The sequence below is a fragment of the Panulirus ornatus genome, chromosome 19 (assembly GCF_036320965.1).
Source record: "Panulirus ornatus isolate Po-2019 chromosome 19, ASM3632096v1, whole genome shotgun sequence".
Lineage (NCBI taxonomy): Eukaryota > Metazoa > Arthropoda > Malacostraca > Decapoda > Palinuridae > Panulirus > Panulirus ornatus.
Window position 1 is genome coordinate 63,664,837 of NC_092242.1, and position 22,150 is coordinate 63,686,986.

At 36.8% G+C, this 22,150-nt stretch overlaps 1 protein-coding gene across 2 annotated transcripts in view; it reads left to right on the forward strand.

Moving 5' to 3' along the window:
* The window catches only part of Usp5 (ubiquitin specific protease 5), a 38,522-nt gene extending 19,394 nt beyond the window's left edge, over positions 1-19,128 (forward strand). The window contains exons 9-15 of one of the 2 annotated variants that reach the window (XM_071674111.1): positions 30-249; positions 672-835; positions 7,965-8,127; positions 10,316-10,469; positions 12,034-12,219; positions 13,566-13,794; positions 15,717-19,128. In XM_071674111.1, coding sequence (XP_071530212.1) covers positions 30-249; positions 672-835; positions 7,965-8,127; positions 10,316-10,469; positions 12,034-12,219; positions 13,566-13,794; positions 15,717-15,894 — 1,294 coding nt within the window. In that variant the 3' untranslated portion in view covers positions 15,895-19,128. The remainder of the gene's footprint in view (positions 1-29; positions 250-671; positions 836-7,964; positions 8,128-10,315; positions 10,470-12,033; positions 12,220-13,565; positions 13,795-15,716) is intronic. The other variant, XM_071674112.1, reaches the window with a different exon arrangement.
* The last annotated feature ends 3,022 nt before the right edge of the window (positions 19,129-22,150 follow it).

Sequence of the window (22,150 nt, forward strand, 5' to 3'; positions counted from 1 at the left end):
AAAAATGTATTATTCTTTACTCTTCTCAGGTACTCAGTAGCACCCACCAAAATAGATGAAAATCACGATGTAGATGACCTTCAGCCTGGTATATCACCACTTATGTTCCGTACTCTGGTCGGAAAGGGTCATGCAGAATTTTCAACAAAGAAGCAGCAAGATGCCATGGAGTTCTTAGAGCACATATTAAAGATGACATCATGCAACTCTGCTGGAACAGCTGACCCTGGAAGCTGTTTCAAGTTTGAGGTATTTTCAAATTCAAGTTTGATCTAAGATGGCTTTTAAATCTTTTCAAGTTTACTTCAGGGATCTGGGCTTTTCTACCCGTTGTAAGCCTGCAATGCTTGGGATCCAGTATGCATTATATTCATCACATGGAATTGAAACAGATGACACATGGTAACTTTTAGCTGTTCGTCTGAGTGCAAAGAGAGACATAACCTTAAGATTTGTCATTATCTTTTTCCCTAATTTGCCAAGTCATCCTTGTGTGGCCTTCTGTAAGTTTTTGATTTGGAGTGATTTATGTGTTTTTGAATGGGTGGGTTTCAACAAAGTTCATCGACAATTTGTTTTGGTGAAAAGAAATGCTTTACCTTGAATTTTTTCACCGTAGGTATGTTGTCTCCTTCATCTTTAATGAAATAACGTACTTATTTTAATGGCAGGTAGAAGACAAGTTTGTTTGCAGTGCTAGTGGCAAGGTTCGTTATGTGACACGACCAGACCAGTATTTGCCTCTTCCTGTACCCATGGAAGAAGCTGTGAATAAAGAAGAAGTTGCAGCTTACCATGCTCGAAAAGCAGAAGCTCAAGCATCACAGAAAGTTATGTAAGTGTATAAGTTTGTTTGTCTTCCTGTCTTTCTTTCAGACCAACAGTTAACACGTGTGTATACTGAACATTGGGGGGGGGAGTTTTACACATGTGGGACCCCATCTCTTGGGCATTATCTGGTATCATACTCTTTAGATGTATGTATGCAGTCTGCATTATATCCATATAAGTGTTTGCATGTTTGTATGCTTATGTTGGCAAAATAACTTATGTATAACTAAGATTTTTAGTGTATGGGGAGGGTTTTTGCACTTATGGGATCCTGTCTCTTGAACTCTCTCTACTGTCATACAAATTTTTTAACTAATGTATATGATCCGCATTCACAGTATGATTTTTTCATACTTATTTGCTGTTTCTCATGTTAGCATGTTATTGGCAAGAACAGTTAAAGAATGGTTTCATTCCCTCATATCCACCCTATAGCTGACATATATGATTCACAGAAACTTGGGTCCCTTATCCACGACCAAGTCCAAACGGACCTGCTGTTTATTACCTAGTCACTTCACATACCCTGTTTCAAGCCATTGACAGCACATTGCCCCTTGTAAACAACATTGCTCAATTTGCTGTATCCCATTCTTTTTAGATTTTCACCTGCCTTGTCCATAATATACTTTTTCAAAGTTTCTCTTTTTACCTTTTTGTCCTGCTGTACTTGTTCTGTGCTCTCTTGTACCTTGCCAGTGCTGGCTGGCGGGCTGGATTACTTTTTATCTTTGCCACCACACATCTTGAAGCTTTTTAGCTTATTTTGTTTAAACATTCCTTCCTCTTTCATACTGTTTCCTCTGCATTAGAGGCTTGAGGTACCCATGTTTCTACTCCATTGTAATTTCACGGAACCTCTCTCCACAAAGCCTTGCTTCCTGGTGAATGCTGTGTGCTAGCCCTTCTGTCACTTGTTCTGCCACTGTTTGCAGCTGTCCTCTTTGATTGGATGTCATTGTATATATCTCTTCCATCCTTCAATTTTACTTTCAGTATTTTCACTGTATGCCTTATACTAGTATTATTCATCTTAAACAGGATGAAACTAGCATTAGTAACTGGTGAGGCAAGCCATCTGCTTTTTTCTCTTTCTTGCCTTTGCTTGCTCAGTTGCTTGACCCACAATTACTGCTCACAGCTGGCTTCTTCGTCTTGTTGATTTTTTGTGTATACCTCTTCCATTCTGTAATTTTACATTATGATTTCCGCATTACATCCTATGTTATTGTTAAGCACAAATATGATAGTGATCCTTAGCCAACCACAGCTTTGAGTATACATGCTTAAATTAATTCATACTATTTTACCAATCATGATATCAGGTTTTGAGAATCCCCGGTTTCACACAGCACCACCAAAATTTTTATCCATGCATTGAGCAAGTTTCATATGACCATGGGTTGCTTTTGGCCTAGTCCAGCAGACCATTATTTCTAGAGAAAGGAAGGACCATCATAAACAGGCATGTTGCTTGGATGTTTGTTGAGGTAGCCTTTTTGTGGCTCAGCTGGCTGGCTGCTTTGTGGGAAGATGGAGACATACTACTATCAAATTATTATATTACAGTTTTGTACATTATTTTTTTGTACTTTTAAGAATAAGCATGTTGTTTTTGAAGTAAAACATGTGTTTTTAAGCCTGATATGTTCTTTATGGAACTTAAGGTATGTATCTGAGTGATCACTATCCCTAACCACCATTTCCTGTAGGCCCTGTACCTGGCCAACCACAGTTTTGCCAGTCAAGGGGTCTTTTTTTGGAACTTAACCTCAGTAGTTGGTAAGGGACTTCTGTAGAATCAGTATTAGTAAGAGATGAGAGAGGATCTCTACTTCTTTGGTTGGTTGTTGTGTTCACCTCTTCCTGCCTTAAATGCTGTATCATGTAACTTATTTCCTCAGTACGTCCTTTATTTCTGTACCATTGCTCACCACTTCACCATACATTCCATGCTATTAGTGTTCAAGCCTTGACACTGAGTCTGATAAATTTGATGTATTTTCATCATTATTGTCATTGTTGTCAACTTCAACATAAGTAATGAAATTAAAAATCTGTAACAAGCTGTTGCCTGTTTCGGGTTTTGAGTTTTATACTACAAACTGTTCCACTACACAGTAATCACTGTGACACTGTTCCATCATAAGGTGTCTTTTATTACAAGTGTCTAGAGCGAGAGGGAGACAACTCAGAGAAAAAATATGTGCTTTTCATTATATATTGATGCAGCATCTACTGCATTTACCCAACATTGAATAACTGTACAGCTGGGTCGAAATTTTGCACATTCCCAGCGCTATTTCACCTATGCAGACAGATTAACGTACTCTACTTTGTCCTGCAAGACCTGGTAACACTGCGGGCATGTGTACATACTGCTCCTAGATGCCCGTACCAGCATCTCACAACTGATTCCTATACCACTCATCAAAACCAAGGATGCTATGAATACTTTCAGGATGATTTTGCCTTAGGTTAGTGTAATTGTCTTTGTACATTGTAGTTTGTGTTATATGGAATATTGTTGGTTGCAAAGAAACCAAGCTTATTTCTCCCATTTTTTGTCCGATAAAATTGTGGAAGAAATTTGGTAACAGTAAAGTTTTCATTCAGAAATCTGGTTCCTGATTAAAGATTTTTTAGCTGTAAAAGTTGCAAAATACGCATTCTTGAATCAGAGTTTAGTTATTGATGTAAGAAGTAAAATTTACTGGTATGTTGTATGGTTATCATTTAAACAAGCTGAATGTAATATATTGGAGAAAATTCAGATACACTTTATATGCAGAATGAGGTAATGGAACCTATAGACTATCGTGAATGATTAAAAGGACTCGTAACAGTATAATCTAGGAAAAAGGGAAAGATATATGATAATATATACAGGTCAGCATATAAAAGGAGTTCCAGAAAATGTTACCTCTGCATTACTAAACTTAAACAGTATGGAAGAAGCAGAGTAATTAAGTATTGTGGAATATATGGTATATTATGAAATTCAGTGTATATTTCCGAACGGGGAATGATTGGTGTGAAAGGGGATCAGGAATGGGATAGATTGTCGGTTTTGGGAGAAAATCCATTGTCCTCCAACTTTGATATCTGGGTATATCTTCTCAAACCTGGAATATTCAGTATAGGCTTAGGATGTTTTCTGGGTTTTAGATGTTAAAATCTTACAACATTAATTGCATCTTCAGGACATAATGTCGACAACCTGAAATTGTATCTTTCTTTTCCTGTAAATTGGACAAGACTTGGACTTTGGCTGGTTTTTCAAATGTCTAGGTTATAGAGGATCCAATTTTCACTGTCCAAGTTTAGGAGGATAAACTTTATGTGAAAAAGACACATACAAAACTTTCAGAATACTTATGCTGGCATACTCTGGAAGCAGTATGGGACCAAAGCGTTGATAATTCACTAAATATCCTTTATAGAGTCTGTATGTGCAGTGTTATAATTTGGCGTGTGTGCCAAACTTTTCTGTACATTATCTGACCATACCTGTAATCACAAGTTCAGCAGGGTTCCCTCCCTGCACCTCAAACCAGTAATGAATATTAATGTGCTGACCAACAAACTCACAAAGTAATGGTGATATTAGATTTAAGATTTGCTGTTTGTTGTATATGATATTATACGCCAATCACTTACAAGAAGATAAATCCGAAAAGCTATATAACCTCAAAAACAGTATCACAGATTATGATCATTGTAAGCATTTATGCGTTACGGGTAGTACACGTCTCATGATACTGATACCAGGTAGTCAGTCCCACTTCAGATTTTAGAGGTTGCTTCATATTTGACTCTTTGAATATGTATTCTTGTAACACTTAGCACTGCTTGCTGTATCAGGCACTGTTCTACAATGTTCACTTTTGTTAGTGTTTATTTTATGTAGATTACAGATACATGAATGAGCACATAATTTCATATTTGCATAGCAAGGGGTCATGTGGTGTTGTCACAAACAATTTAAGTTCCTCATCCCACCACTCACTATTCTTTCTTGAACACCCACATCCCACATTCTGCATGCGCTACATTTCAGCCACACATGTAAGCCGTGTTTCCCTGAGAACCTTCCATTCCCTGTCTATTCCTCTAACATCATTTACTTTGAAACCTTGTGCCATTCTTCAACCAATCTCTCTCAGCAGCTCTGCACACAAGCCTCTTATCCAAGCTTGCTCACTTCACCATCCTCTTCCCAAGTAATTCCTAAAACCACTATAATCTTCCCTTTTTTTTCACCAGAAGGTAATCATACATCTCCCCTGTTTCCTATTCAACACATTCATATCTAAAAGGCTTTCTTTTGCACTCCAGTCAATTAGTAATTAATTCAGTAATTCCTACTGACCTGTCACTCACCCACATATACTTGTATATGTTCCTTTTCTGAACCAGGTATTCTCAGTCATTAGTCATTTTCAGCTCACAGCTTGACAGCAGATCATACCCACCAATTATACAGTGCTCTCCAATGAAGTTGGCACAATGGGGCTGCAGCACAACCACCAAGGATAAACCTGGAATAGAACCACAATAACTTTGTATTCACCACCAAGTAGTACTTTATTAGTTTCCCATATCTCTTCATACACTTCTTGAAATGACCAGGAGCTGAATCAGCAAGGTTCTGAAGCCAATTAGGTCCATCTTTGCCAAAATTTTACGAATGTCCACCTGCTCCTTAGGTAGCAATAAAGTATCCCTGTTTTGTAATTTCATTTTCATAAGCACCAAAGATTTTTTCCTTTGGATTCAGATGGATTCAGATCCAGTGAATTTCCAGGTCGATCACTGAAAAACTCCTCTGCACATTCCTTAAGCCAATCAGTGACTAGTTTGGCAATGTGACAAAGAATCCCATCTTGCATGAACACTTCAGCCTTGCACTTTTTAAATGAATCTAGAAGATATTCACACTGTAGCTCGAGGTAACTATGTCTGTTTATAGTTTCATTCTTTAGCAATACTGCAAGATCCTCAACACTGTACTAGATGAAACAGTTCATTCCATAAGTGAAGCAGGACACTTTACAGTATTTGCAGTGTACTGAGGGTCAAATGGATCACAGCCTGGTCCTCAATACACATGCCTGCCATGGCCACCTGTCACATAGAAGGTAGACTCATAATTCCTCAAGACATTTCTCAAACTTAGCCATATTTCACACTACATATATCTTGAAAATATCAACTGGGATGCAGCCTGCAACTTCAGTTCTTAAGGTCTTCTTATAAGCAGCGCTGCACTTCCTTACCAACACATCAGTGAGCAGTCTATTTTATTATCGTTATTGTCATGATTATTATTATTATTGTTATTATTATTATTATTATTATTATTATTATTATTATTATTATTATTATTTTACATTCAAGCATGGATCTGCATCTTGTTGACATTTAAGAGAATTTGGAGTATATAGGGAGATTTTTCCAGCCTTCCCAGGTTGTTTCACATGGGTTGGTGTAGCTGTGCTACTGCTATCAATGAATTTCTTCACCCATTGTGATCTTAAAATCACACCAGTGTAATTATTTTCCTTGTAAAGTGCAACTATAGAAGCTATTTTATCCTTTGGTAGGTGATTATATCCAACCATAGTAGGTTGTAGAGGTATGAAAAGGGTAAAAAACAAAGAAAATTCAAGGCATAAGTGGGGAGCACATAAAGATGTTCCTGCCTCCTTCAACAGCTACTGAGGAGCACATTTGTGAGTAGAAAGGGAGGAGGGTAAGTGGTTCCAGGTAAAGGTGGATTTGTCATGTCACCATGGTTGTTAAATATGTTTTTGAGTGGGATGGTTAGGGAATTAGAAGTGTGTGTTTTGGAGTGAAAGGGGGGTCTATTTTATGCCCAGGGTAGGGAGTAGCTGGGATGTGTGTCAATTACTTCTTGGTGATGACATGTCTGTGGTGGCAGGCTTAAGTGAGAAACAGCAGAAGCAAGTGTCTGAATTTGGGAGAGTTTGTGAAAAGAAGGAAGTTGAGAATTGATGTGAATAAAAGTATGGTTATGAGGTTAAGCATGAGGGCCAAGACATGTTGGCTTGAGTTTAAGCTTGAATGCAAAGAACCTGGAGAAAGTGGAGTGTTGTGAATTTGCCTGGAAATGTATGTGACAGCAGCTGGAACTGTGTGGGCTGAAGTGAACCTTAGTGTGAGTATGGGGCAATGGTCCCAGGTGCATTTAGAAGTGTCTGGAGAGGTCTTGCTGTTCATTTAAAGATAGGTATGTTTGATAGTGAAGTGGTCTCATTAGTGTTGTGCTAGTTAAGTTATGGGTCATAATTGCAAAATATTGAAGAATGAAGAGGATGGGTGTGTTGGCAATGAAATTTTTGAGGTCAGTATGTGATATGAGGAGGGTTAATTATGTAAGGAATGACGAGTAAGAGAGGGGCTTGGTCATAAGCAGCATATGATGGAATTTCCTGAGTAGGGTATGGTAAAATGTGTGATATTTGGAGAGAATGATTGAAGAGATATTGACTCCAAGGATATTTTGTTTATGACAAAAGTAAAGGAAGCAAGGGGGAGGCAGGAGAATGAAAAGGAAATAGAAGGATGGAGTGATGGAGGCTTTGAGTGGGGCCTTGAACATGCAGGAGGGTGAGAAGTGTGCTTCAAATAAAATGAAATAGGACAATGTGGGACGCAGGGAGTTATTTGCTGTTAGTAGGCTAAACCAAGGCATATGAAGTGGTTGGGGGAACCATGAAAAGGTCTTTAGGACTTGGCTGCCTATACAGGCTCTGGTTTTGGTGCATTGTACTTGACAGCTAAAGAGCAGGTGTGAACAAATGTTGCCATTGTATATCTGTTCCTGGTACTACCTCACCTACCTAGAAAATGGCAAACAAGTATGGAAAAAAAGGCAGTCCAAAGCCATGGTTGAAAAATATGTGAAAGTGTAGATTTTTTTCATGATTGCCATTTCCCATGTTAGCAAGATAGAACAGGGAACAGATGAAGAAATAGTCTCATTTGTTTACGTCCACTATTTAGTTGTCATCATATGCACGGACATCAGGTTAATGTTTACATGGAGAAGATTTATAAAGAAATCTTTGAATTGGGAAAGTATGGCATGATTCCTTTTTGTTTTACAGACAGCCTGAGGAATTAGTGCGTGCAAAGATACCCTTTGATGTTTGTCTGTCAAAGTTAGCATCTCCAGAGCAAATAGTTGCGTATAGTTCTGCTGCGAAGAAGGAAGTCAGCATGCAGAAAATTACTCGTCTTCGTACTTTCCCAGATTACCTGGTTGTCCAGGTGGGTAATATTTAATGAATTCAAATTGATTAGATTATTATTAGACTTAAAATGTATTAGTCAGTCAGTTAACAGATGAAGGAACTGATATAAATCTGTACTTACCATCATAGACCCAGCTTATTTCTTTGTTCCTGTGGATCCTGTGTTCTTGTTTGGAGAGTAAAACATTTTGCAGTGTATTAACACATGTGTTCAAGATATACCATATATGCATTAAATATTTAGGAATGAAGGGAAATAGATATGTGGCCTTGATATATTTTATCCCAGAACAATGAAAGATTGTTCCAGAGGGTTGGAACCTTTCCAATGTCACATCAGAATCCTAAAAAGGTGATAAATTCCTGCCTGGAAATCATTGCCCAGCTAGTTTTATGTCTCTAGTTGGTCAGCAAATGAAAACCATCATTTGAGACAAGACTGTAAATCATAATTAGCTCCTATCAACATGGTTTTTGACAAATTTGTTTATATCTTTATAAATCATTATTTCTTATATATGATATAATCAACGTATTTGATGAAATTAGAGATTAATGTTATCTGTTTAGATTTTCAACTGCAGTACCATCCACTCCAGCTTCTTGCTATGTTTCATCTTATGCAATGCTTTCACCATATCTTTATAAACCAAATCACTTGCTGTGACTCTCTCTTACTTTGCATAGCTCCCAGACTCAAACACCTTACGTCTTTTAATCCATCATTAAACATTTGACAGTCCTTCATACTACTCTTTCCATCTCCTCTTCACCTCATCTCTGCATGTTACCACTTCCCCATTTACCCCCTTCATTGTTGTTCCCTTTTGTTTTCTTATGTTTCTCACATTATTAATTGCCTTCCAAAACCTCCCTAAAGTTTGCTGATGCTCTTCACCCAAGTTGTAATTTGCCCTATTTTTCATTTCCTGCACCTTCCTCATGAACTCCTGCTTTCTCTTGCACATCTCCTAATCATTCCCACTCCTACCGTGTAATGACTGCCCAAACACCTCTATTTTCTTTCACTAGCGACTCAACTTTGTCATCCCATCATTTACTACCCTTTCTCGCTAGCCCACCTCTCACCTGCTTGCCACATACATCTCTTGCACATTTCAGCACTGCTTCCTTAAATACCTCCCATTCCATATCCACTCCCCTAACTTCATTTACTTTCACCTTTTGCTTTTCAACACTTAATCTCTCCTAATATCTTTTCACACAATCCTCTTTTCCAAGCACACCCACTTTCACCTCCCCCTTCTTACCCATATCACTTCCTCTCTTCTGAAAACCTATACAAAGCACAGTTACATCCACAAGTCTCTCTTTTGCTTATTTATCAATCAGTATGATATCCAATTATGGCCAATTATCATCTTTCCTATTGCATGGGTACTTATGTACATCTCTTTGTAAACCTGGTATACCCAGTCGTCATTCCTTTTTCAGCACACAGGTCCTCAGATGAGCGAGGAACAAAATAGTTTCAGGAGTGATGGAGGATGTGGAGGATGGTTGGATCAGGTTTTTGCTTTGAAGAATGTTTGTGAGAAACTCTAAGAGAAACAGAAGGATTTGCATGTAGCATTTATTGATTTTTATGGCTGTTCATTTTGTTTATGGATAGGTTTGTGAGGGAGGGAAAAACAAGGATCTTGGAGAGAGGGAAAGGCATGCAATCTGAAGGGAGTGAGGGGGGCCTGAGAAGTCAGTTGTTTGCTGATGACATGGTGTTGGTGGCATATTCAAGTGAGAAACTGCAAAAGTTGGTGATGGGGTATGGGAGAGTGTGTGAGGGGAGAAAGTTTAGAATAATTGTGTATGAAAGCAATATTATTATTATTTTTAGTAGGGCAAGGAGACAAGTTAGTTGAGATGCGGGTTTTAATGGAGAAAACTCGGAAGGAGTGAAATGTTTTAGATAACTGAGAGTGGACATGGCACTGATTGGAACCATGGAAACTGACGTGAGTCATGGAGTGGTTGAGGGTGTAAAGGTCGTGGGAGCATTGTGTGGAAAGACAGGTCACTGTCAGGGAGGGCAAACATGGTTATATTTGAAGTAGCCTGACAGTGTTGTATGGATGTGTGGCATGAGCCCAGCATTGTTATTTGTTCTGGAAGTTCTTATTTAAAACTCACAGTAAGCTAGAGATGACATTCAGGATTATTAATGGATTTCAACTATTTTCTTACAGCTTGTGAAATTCGGTATTGGTCAAGGTTGGGTGCCTATGAAATATGATGTATCAATAGATATGCCTGAAAGCCTTGACTTGTCTGTGTTAAGAGGCTTTGGTCTTCAGTCAGGGGAGGAGGAGTTGCCTGAGACTTCTACTTCTTCACCTAAGGGTATGTCATCCACATATGATAATAGTCTTTTGTATTCTTAACACCATTTCCTACAATGACAACAAATTCCCTGTGATGGAATCACGGCTGTTGCCTTTGTTGCATTTCCTAGATTATTACATTGACCATCTCTCTATGTATTCTGACTATACAAAAAATAAAGTGGAATAACATCCAAGGATTATACAAAAGAAAGTGGAATAGTATCTAACAAGTATTACAGAATTATCCAAAACAGATAAGACAAATTGGTAACCTCATCTAAGAGGTGGAAAATGAAATTCACTTTAGAGAAACTTGGAGGGTGCTATGAATGTGTGGAGCAAATGGAAAGATGTCATATGCTTTGAAGAGTCTTCATCAGGAGAGTAAGGCTTGTGTGAATGCAGGAAGGAAGATGGGGGTGAGTGGTTATTGGTGAAAATCGTTCATGAATTTGCCACAAGAGCTATGTCATCTGCTAAAAACCTAATTCACCTCTCAGGCCCCTCATCACCAGTGTGACATAGGCCTACCCCTTACTCTGTTACCCTTGCATTCATCTCCCATATCACTCTGTCCATAAACATATCAAACAACCACAGTGACATCACAAATATGTTGAGATGTCAAGTATGCTGGAACAAAAATTTTTGCTGTCATGTTACTTATTGTATTTTGTTGCTGTGTCACTTACAAGATAATAGATATAACTGATGTAAAACCATTTCTGATCATTGTTTTTGACAAAAATATTTCGGGCATTATTGCATGACAGCTAGACACTGAGTGTGAATGAATGGGGCCTTTGTTGTCTTTTCCTAGCGCTACCTCGCACACCTGAGGGGGGAGGGGGATGTTATTCCATGTGTGGCGAGGTGGCGATGGGAATGAATAAAGGCAGACAGTGTGAATTGTGTGCATGTGTATATATGTATGTGTCTGTGTGTGTATATATATGTGTACATTGAGATGTATGGGTATGTATATTTGCGTTTGTGGACATGTATGTATATACATGTGTATGGGGATGGGTTGGGCCATTTCTTTTGTCTGTTTCCTTGCGCTACCTCACAAACACGGGAGACAGCGACAAAGCTAAATAAAAATAATTTACAAAAATACCACAGTTTACTTGGTATGCCAGAAAATACTCTTGGAGTACTTCATGTGCCTGGCAGCAGAGTAGCACAAGTTTAAGAGTGTGCAGCATTCATAAATGGTGAATCCAGTTATTCAGAAGAACAGGTTTAAGATATCATTTTTATACAGTGTTTTTAAACGTTGCCTTCAGTGTGCAAGAAAAGTTACTGTCGTTGCATTACTGAAGGGTTAGTACATAGAATTTTCTGTAATTGCTGTTTCCACACTCACTTTTACTGTTTCATTCTTCCTCTTTCCCCAACAGAGATTCTTACCACCTTTACATTATTGTACCAGACTTCACCCAGGTGTCATATATTCCTTTTGATGTAAATTTTTTCTGTAGTATATTTCTACCATGATATCAAATTTCTGTAAAATATGTAATTTTTCTTAAATATTGAAGATGTATCAGCTAATTTTGTAATGAAAATATACTTAGCAGAGCCAGAGCTTGATGTTCAGATTATACAGCAGTTAGCAGAGATGGGTTTCCCTTGGGAAGCTTGCAGAAAGGCTGTCCATTTTACTGGTAACAACGGTAGTGAAGCAGCGATGAATTGGGTAATGGAACACATGGGTGACCCTGACTTTGCTGAACCACTTGTCATTACAAGTAAATCTCCTAGTGAGTATTTGGCCATACAAATATGTTTTCCTAGAGCATTAGATTGAAAGGAATCAACTGTCACAGCCATGTTTTCATTTTGTATTGTAGCTGAACCACATTATGAAATTTAATGCATTGTCTGCGAATGCAGCAAGTGAATTTTTTCAAGTACTTTCATGCAGTATTATTGATGATATTGGTAATGAAAAATGCTTTGTTTATGGTTTTATTTTGTCACTATCCATAAGGTCAGTCTAACAAGTTTGTATTTTCAGGGTGTGTCTGATTGTATACATTTACATCACACCGTATGGTGACTTTCATAAAGAAAATGAATTGATTGCCACATGTTGCAGAGATATGAAACAGTCTTTTATATCCCTAGGGATATTATTCCTTGGGATAGGGGTGTTGATTCTGCACATAAATCATTTGCATGTCATAAGAAGCTAGTTGGAGGCTGGAACCTTCCCTTTTTTATTACCACCTTTAAAAAAGAAAGGAACAGAGGAAAGAGCCAAATATGCATTTGTCTTCAAAAACTTAGTCTGTGGGTGTTTGAATTTGTATAGGTATAACCTCGATGAAAAAAGGGAACTTAGATAACATTTTGTGAGAAATGGGGGTATGTTGGCTATGAGTGAAATAAATTTAAAGTGAAGTGAAAGAGTGGAATTAAGGGAATATATTGAAAAGATAACATTGTAGGGTCTTGTGATAAGTGGTATAATTATGAGAACTTTCACTACAAGAGGCAGAAACTTGCTGATGAAAATGTTTTATTTTGTGCTTTGTCATATGGTCACTAATAAAGTAAATATAACTAAACTAATTGGATTCAGAAGGACCTCTAATGCAAAATGGAGGGGATGGAATATTTGAACTACCACAGAAGTATAGAGAAGTGGAACTAAATAGCTTAGAAATAAGATATAGGTATATAATAATGGATGCATGGCAACAAATTGAAGGTATAAAAGAAAATGTATTAGACTTAAAGTTTCTCAACAAAAAGATATAAAGAAGATATAGAGTTATTAAATCTTCAAGTGTACAATGGAACATAATGAAAATGAATAAGAAAGATGCATTGAACAACCGTAGCAATGTTTAAGATAATACTTGACAACTTATTTTTTTTTATCAGTCTCAGATGTACCAAGAAAAGATAATCATGTAATGCAGGTGGTGGCTGAAGACAGTCTGTGATAATCATGTAATGCAGGTGGTGGCTGAAGACAGTCTATTTCACCAAATAAGATGTGGTGAATGCTTCATGCCGGCAAAAACTTGTCATAAGCAGATAGGTAGTTACTCTCCCTCTGTCATTTTGACATACTATTGACAGACTATTTATTTTCCAGGTAGTGATAATTTCACCCCAAATGAAGACAGTTTGTCAATGCTGATGTCTATGGGTTTCACCCGGTCACAAGCAGTGCTTGCCCTCAAGGAGACAAGCAATAGCTTGGAAAGAGCAGCTGATTGGATATTTTCTCATCAACATGAGTTAGATACACTTTTAGCTGCTCAGTGTGGGGCAGCTACAGTTCCTCCCCCACAGAAGCCTACTTACACAGATGGTCCTCCCAAGTAAGAAATTTTTTTCAGTGTATCTTCTTTATGATTCCTTTATTTAACACATGTAATTGTGAAGCACAGTTCTACATGTAGACATATTCTCCAATTGTTTTTTAACTTCTGCAAACTTCTTGATTATATAATGAATGACTTTTAACACTGTTTGTAGCATAAAATGCATGTCAAATGATGTTTTCCTGATATTTTCGTGCCTTTATCCCAGCATCTTCAGATGATTTGTTTGCTATGCATCTAAGCATGTTTATTCATTTTGTTTCAGTCTTGTGCAAGTGCTTTTTGTTATTTTCCATGTTGGGTCATAGAGTCACCATTTCTACTTGTCTTAGTTAAGTACATGTTTTTGGTAAAACAAACAGAAAATCATTTTTGTAAAGGAATGAATGAAGCATTCATTTATTTGTAGATGCCCTGGTTTTAGTGGAACATTAAACTCCAAGTTATGATCTGAGATAATGGTATTTGTACTAAGGCCAGATTGGGCATTTCCTGGGAAGGACTGGATGTGTGTGTTCATTGTTTCATGATATTTGCTTTCCTTCTGTTTATTTATTATCTTTTACCTCCTTTTACATTTTTTTTTTTTTTTATACTAATCGCCATTTCCTGCATTAGCGAGGTAGCGTTAAGAACAGAGGATGAGGACTGGGCCTTTGAGGGAATATCCTCACCTGGCCCCTTTCTCTGTTTCTTCTTTTGGAAAAAAAAAAAAAAAAAAAAATGGAAGGATTTCCAGCCTCCCGCTCCCTTCCCTTTTAGTCGCCTTGTACGACACGCAGGGAATACGTGGGAAGTATTCTTTCTCCCCTATCCCCAGGGATACATTTACGTGGGGTGGATATGGATCATGTGCATACAGCTTCGTGGTATGCATCATACTTGATTAGCTTCGGTACTTCAGGAAAGCCAAAACAAAAAGGCAAATCTCTTTTTTTCTTAAAGGCAGAAAAAAAAATTCAGGAAATTTCTGACCTAACTGATTAACATTGGCCAGGGTTAATATAAGTAGTAATCATGGTATGGCTTTGAAAAATCACTGATGGTGTTGGAAATGGCATGTCTTTTTCATTGCCAATTCATCCGTAGTCACTTTCATCACCAATGGTGATTGTTGATCATTTTAGGACTGGAATCTCACAAGCATTTTTGCATGCCTATATGACAAAATTCCAATCAGTTTTAGCTTTTTTATTTGGTCTCACAGAATGCAGAAATTAGTTGAAAATGTAATAAGATAGACATTTAACATTGGATTAAGGCATAAGTTAATGCCCTACAGTAAGCATTGATATTTGGTGAGCTTATCTAACGTATTTAGAGTACGGTGAGTATACTTTGCGCTAAAGATATGTGAATATGTAATGTGGGAGAAAATGATATCCTAATATGATTACTTCACCCATTTTGAATGACATTTCATACGTCTGAAATTCATACTGGACAACAGTACACACATGCCAAAAACATGAGCTTGTTTACCTATGTTTTAGCAAATGCTGACATGGTTAGAGACCTAGCACCAGAACCCCAGGTGTTACTTCCTGGCATAAGTTTATTGTAAGTTACACTGTTGCCAACTTCACAGCTGAAGAGTTCTTAGTACTACTGTTCATAAAATAACAAAATAAACACACACCCAATACTATTATGTGCTGCAGACAACACCCTTCTTGTTCCATTGTCAGTATTATTTTAAGAAATGTTTTAATCACTTATAATGGAATAACCATGTACTGTGACTGCTTTTGAATTATGTTTGTGGCCCCTGAAAATCACAGTTACTGTGCTAATGTGTGATTAGTCAACTGAAAATAATTTTTCATGAGTAAAAGTGTGAAGGTATATTTTATGGTGCTCTGATCATAGTGTTCAATAACCTTGAAATATGGGATTGTGAATTATCTCTTTTATTGCAGATATGAGCTAAGTGCTTTCATAAGCCACATGGGAACGTCAATATTTGTGGGGCACTATGTGTGTCACATTAAAAAGGATGGAGAGTGGACTATCTTCAATGACAACAAGGTGTCAAAGTCAGTAGACCCTCCTCTGGATCTTGGGTATATCTACCTCTACAAAAGAGTATCCACATAATTCATCATCCATGGGAACTGTTGGGTGTCAGGAAAATCCAAAACGTGTCCATTTTCTGTCCTTCAGTAGAATACTGATTGTGAGACAAATGCCCTGTGAATCAAAAGAAGTGTGTTTTGAAAGGAAAAGCTAATGACTGGTACATGAAGAGGCAACAGTTTTTTATGAACTTATGAAGTTTGTCTTCAGTGAAAAATGAGCATTGAAATTTGCAGTAACTGCATATGATCTGTGATTGTTTAGGATTATGAATAATGCAGCGTCAAGCTACACATTTTACCAGTGTCAGAAATGTAAAGTGAAAGAGGCCTTCAGCACTCTTGTACTTCAAGTACATTAGATATCTTATTCTTTTCAACTTTCTTTCCCTTTTTTCTTCTTTCCATGGTGTAGAATTTTGTACTTCTCACTATTGAGGAATGACTGTACAAACAGATCACTGAAATAATAAAGAATTTAAATCTTCCTCATAAAGCTTTACATTTAAACATTTATCATACTTATTTTATGAATGTATATATGTATTTTTTATTTATTTTTTTGTGTGTATGTGTGTGTGTAATTACCTATTTGTACTGTATGGGGAAGGAGTTTTACACTCGTGGGGCCGGCCCCATCTTTTGAACATTCTTTGCTATCATACAACTTCTTAGATTTATCTGCATTAACCATGTCCTTAGGCATTCTATTCCATTCATCCACCACTCTTATACTATAAAAGTACTTCTTTTGTTTGTGTGTATGAGTGTGTGTGTGTGAGTATGTGTGTTCACAAATTATTGTGTACAAGATATTATGCAAGATATCTGCTTACCAAGTAAGAGGCCTTAGATTTTGCAATCTGATATTCAGTATATTATGAGAAAGTTATTACCACACAGTTTATTACTTTCCATGGTTTCACATGGATGGTAATCAAGCCTTTTTGTTACATTTCATCCTGATACTATTTAATATGTGTTAACACTTAATAATATGACCAGTGGATTGAAAGAAATCGACTGTCACAGCCATGTTTTCATTTTACATCACCATTTTGTCCACATCTTCAGACATAATGACTAATTAGTAGAGTCCTTTTAAGAATATTTTTGGATTTGTTATACTCTTTGGATGAATTTTCTAGCAGTTTGCTACAGGAACATCAAAGTGTAGGTTGTCACTTGCCAATTTTGCATTTGCTGAAAGGAAATATAATTGAATGTTATCTACATAAAGTATGGGAGTGGTGAGTTTCTAAATCTGAATATTGAAGAAAAATGTATTATGTTTCCCTCCTTTAACTAACAGTAATATAAATCTTGATGGTGAACAAGAACATTAGTAATATCCTTATCCTTGCCCCATGTATGTTTGCATGAATTCATGCATGCATTCACCAGATGTACAGTCAGCAGAAAATGTTTTCTTACCCTTACTTTGTCTTACATTTTGAAAAATAGGACAAGTTTTGATAAATATTTTTGGATGTCATCATTTACTGGTATGTTATATCATTTTTAGCTGTGACATTTCCAAGATAGGAAACTTCCAGGTGATATGGAACTTCATGAATAGAATTACCAGACTTCTGTATTCCTATCCTTTCATTTCTGTTATATGGAAAGCCTTTTTTTGTTTGTTGGTAATATGTACCTGAATTCTTAATGTCTGCCAATCAAATATACAAGGCAAGACTATTTTGGAAATTTGGCTGAACTTTAAAATTCTCAGAAAAAGATGCAGTGCAGCTATATGACATTTGAATTTTCCCATTTCATTCATATTTCATGTGAGATTTTATCATTTTTGCTTGTGAAATATCGCTATTATTTCTTTGTTACATTCTTATGTTACTGTGCAAGTGGTCATTGATGAACAACTAAGTACAACTTCAAGTCTGGTTCAGTCATACCTTTTGAATCTAAATTCTTCTTTTAAACATTCAAGGTCATTAATGATCCAGTCATATAAGCAGAGGAAAAATAGCATGCATTCATTTGATATTTCCCTCACAAACGAAATAGTGATGTCTTGATAATTGTATCATTTTGTCAACTTGTTAGAATATTTCATTCAGCATTATTTCTTTTTTTCTAGTGATTGCAGTCAACCCTTTTGTTCTCTTATTTTTTCTGTCATAACCACTTGATATTTGGTAAATGAACACTCATTCGTTTTAGCTTTAGAAATTTCATTTATAGAGTATAACTATGGTGCAATAAAGATTTAAGTTAAAGAATATGGCATGATGTAGGGATTTCATTATATGTAGGAAATGCATCAGGTAATCAGAGGTACCAAATGTATTGAACCAACTGGAGTAATGTTGCTCATTTCAAATTCCATCAAACCCATGTTTACTGATACTTTTTGCTGACTGTACATGCTTTTCCAAAAATGCATCTCATGAAAACTTTACAGATATGAGAACTGAGATTTTGCTAGTTAATCACACAGGTTTGACTTATACACACACTGAAAGAAATGAACCAATTACAGTACCTTTTCCCAGGGATGAGTATAAAAGACTTATTCAAAGTTTAATAGATATATGTAAGTTATTTATATCTACAAAAGAAATTCGTTTAAAAGATAGTAATTTTTTGGCTTGTTATTTTGGTATTTGGAACTCACTCTTTCAAGTGTTCCCATGGCATATGTAGATGAATTATGTTAAATCTAGTTTCTTTATAACGAACAGAAGTACTCTCATCTTTAACAGTTATTTCAGCTCTTTTGTAAGTATCATTTATATTTTACTCTTTAGTTGTGATACTTTGCCAATTGAGGTGTTACCATCTTACACATGGACAGAGGAGAAGGAATTTTGTATATGCATCATTTACTGGATACATAAAAAACTCTGGTGATGATAAATGAATTTTCATACGTATCCAGTACTTTTTCACATATTTGAAGATGGATAAAGTAATGGATATTAATACTTTTTATATTTTTTCCCTAGAAATTTTAGACTCCAGTTTTTTAGAGGGTTTTTTCTGTATACTGTTTAGCGCATCATTTGTTACAACTGAGAAGTTTTCCATCGCAGAGAATCTAGAAATTAGTTCACAGAAGCACAGTAAACTTGTGATTATCAGCACACTTTAAGACTGAAACCATTGTGGACAGTGGGATTTTGCAGACTTAGGATATAACCCCCTAGCAATATATACCCAAAATGCTGCTTATATTTTGTTACCGTAGCTACTTTTCAGACATACTTAAAAGAATAAAGATTCCTGAATAGAATTATTGTATCTGTTCTCATAAATCCTATTGAACTAATGACATTATTCATTTATGCTTCACTTGCTTTTTCTCCTGTGTCTTCTAAGAAAAAAGGTTTTATGTACATGCAAACAAGCTTGCACAAGTATTTGGTCATAGAATATTGGTACATGACTTCTTACTGTTCACTGAATCTTTCATATGGTATCTTTGATGTTTTATTGTGCATTACTCTGTTCTCAGCTTTTGCTGTCTTTATGAAATCTTTATGGAGTATTAGTCCCTCATACATAAAGCTTTTGTATTTTCTCCATTCAAACATATACAAATTACTTTCTAGGTACAGGGATTTTTTGTCTGCTTGCATTTAGTTTAAATAGTTTCCATGTACACATATGGATGAAAATATTTTACATCATATTGCCATGGTAGATTACAAATTAGAGAAGTCATGTTTGTGTAGCTGAAAGTGTGAGAGGAAGGAGGAGTCTGCAAATGAAATGGATGTGAGTTTAGTGAGTGAGCTGTTAGAACTGAGTGTTTTTGGAGCTGATGTCAGAAATGAGAACAAGTCATATATATTTGAAGTGTTTTGTACTTGAGGGTGGGTGCAGGTAAAAGCTTTATCTAAAAACAACTTGAGCCGAGAATAAGGTACCCTGGTAGTGAGGGATCAATGTTCAAAATTTCATTCTACATAAGTCCAGTATGCTGAAGCGAAATATATGGCACTTGTATACAAACATAAACACTTCTTACTTTTTAACACAGAATTGTAAAGTTTATGGAAATATTTATTTTCATTTGTTTCATATTGGTTCACTGGAGTTTAGTATGAAATTAGAAAAAGTCGTGTATTACTAATTGAACATGGTATTTTGACTATGCACTTTTTTTTTTTTTTTTTTTTTTTTTTTTTTTATACTTTGTCGCTGTCTCCCGCGTTTGCGAGGTAGCGCGAGGAAACAGACGAAAGAAATGGCCCAACCCCCATACACACGTACATACACACGTCCACACACGCAAATATACATACCTACACAGCTTTCCATGGTTTACCCCAGACGCTTCACATGCCTTGATTCAATCCACTGACAGCATGTCAACCCCTGTATACCACATCGCTCCAATTCACTCTATTCCTTGCCCTCCTTTCACCCTCCTGCATGTTCAGGCCCCGATCACACAAAATCTTTTTCACTCCATCTTTCCACCTCCAATTTGGTCTCCCTCTTCTCCTCGTTCCCTCCACCTCCGACACATATATCCTCTTGGTCAATCTTTCCTCACTCATTCTCTCCATGTGCCCAAACCATTTCAAAACACCCTCTTCTGCTCTCTCAACCACGCTCTTTTTATTTCCACACATCTCTCTTACCCTTACGTTACTTACTCGATCAAACCACCTCACACCACACATTGTCCTCAAACATCTCATTTCCAGCACATCCATCCTCCTGCGCACAACTCTATCCATAGCCCACGCCTCGCAACCATACAACATTGTTGGAACCACTATTCCTTCAAACATACCCATTTTTGCTTTCCGAGATAATGTTCTCGACTTCCACACATTTTTCAAGGCTCCCAAAATTTTCGCCCCCTCCCCCACCCTATGATCCACTTCCGCTTCCATGGTTCCATCCGCTGACAGATCCACTCCCAGATATCTAAAACACTTCACTGCACTTTTTATCTGCAGTATATGTTTTATATTTGGATGTGTATAAGTTGTTAGATATGTACATACTGTAGGTAGTGTGTAGCATAGTATAAAACATTAGATGTAGAGTACATCATTAAGAAAGAAGCAAGTAACTGCTATCCATGAAGGGAACATCCCTAGTATATTTAATTTTTTATTGGGCTACCTTCCTTTTGTTTACTCATATCTTTGGCACTGAAGTACCACTTATTTCAGGTCAGTATTCAACAAATTTTCTTACATCTAAGAAGTTGACCTTGTCAAGGAATTGATGTCAACTGTTATTGCTGAGTTTGCAAAAACTACCCTTTGAATTTGTACTCTTTGCAATGCTTGTAGTAACAAATCAGAAAAGGGATGAATGAGTTCCACATAGGAACGGTGGAATGTAAATTAAGAATGCATCAGCCACACCTGGATTTTATTTGATGTGGACGAAATTTACTGGTTTTATGATTTTTTTTTTCATACTTGATGGCTGTGTCTCTCATTAGCAGTAGCATCAGGCACAGATGGGGAAATGTCATCTGTAGGGGAAACAATAATGAAAAAAAATACTGGAATTATTTTCTGAAGTACAGTATTATGGTGCTGCATTAACTATTTTGTATCATACATGTTTGCTCTTTCCATTGTTGATGAGGTAGTGCCAGGAACAGATAATAAATGACCTCATTTACTTGCATCCAGTCTCAAGCTTTCATTTATGTTGTATTGAAACTTGAGCCCCTTATCCCTAGCCAAGTCAAACAGACCCTTTTGTGTTTCCCCTGACTGCTTCAGTTCCCAAGTTCAACCCTTTGATGGCATGTTATCTTTTGTATACCACATCATTCTAATTCACTGTTATACACACCTTACACACTTCTGGCTCTGATAATTTAAGAATTTTTTACTCCATTCTTCTCTCTCTTCCTTGGTCTCGATATCCTCCATCTGCCCTCCACTTCTGATACTTATATATTGTTTTATTCAGTATCTCTTCATTCATCCTTTTTTTAATTGTAAAACCCTCCATCTCATTAATTCTCTTGGCATCACCTCCCTTTCTTTATGCCATGATGCTGCTGCTTTCTCTCTATTCTAGTCTTCTAGTGAACTGTGCATATGTCCTCTCCCCAGAAGTTTGTACCTGTGATATGCATTTGGCTGCTGCTTCCCACAGCTTGTGTGTGAACTGCCATTTGAGGATTGGCTGTTTGATGCGTCCTTCTTCCTTTGAACTGCGAAGCTTTTAATTATGTTCTTTCTTTTGTCCTTCCTTCTTACAACCTTGATTCCTTAAAGAATCAGGTCTGCAAGCACTTGCAGAGCCTTGATTATTTTCTACTTTTTTCC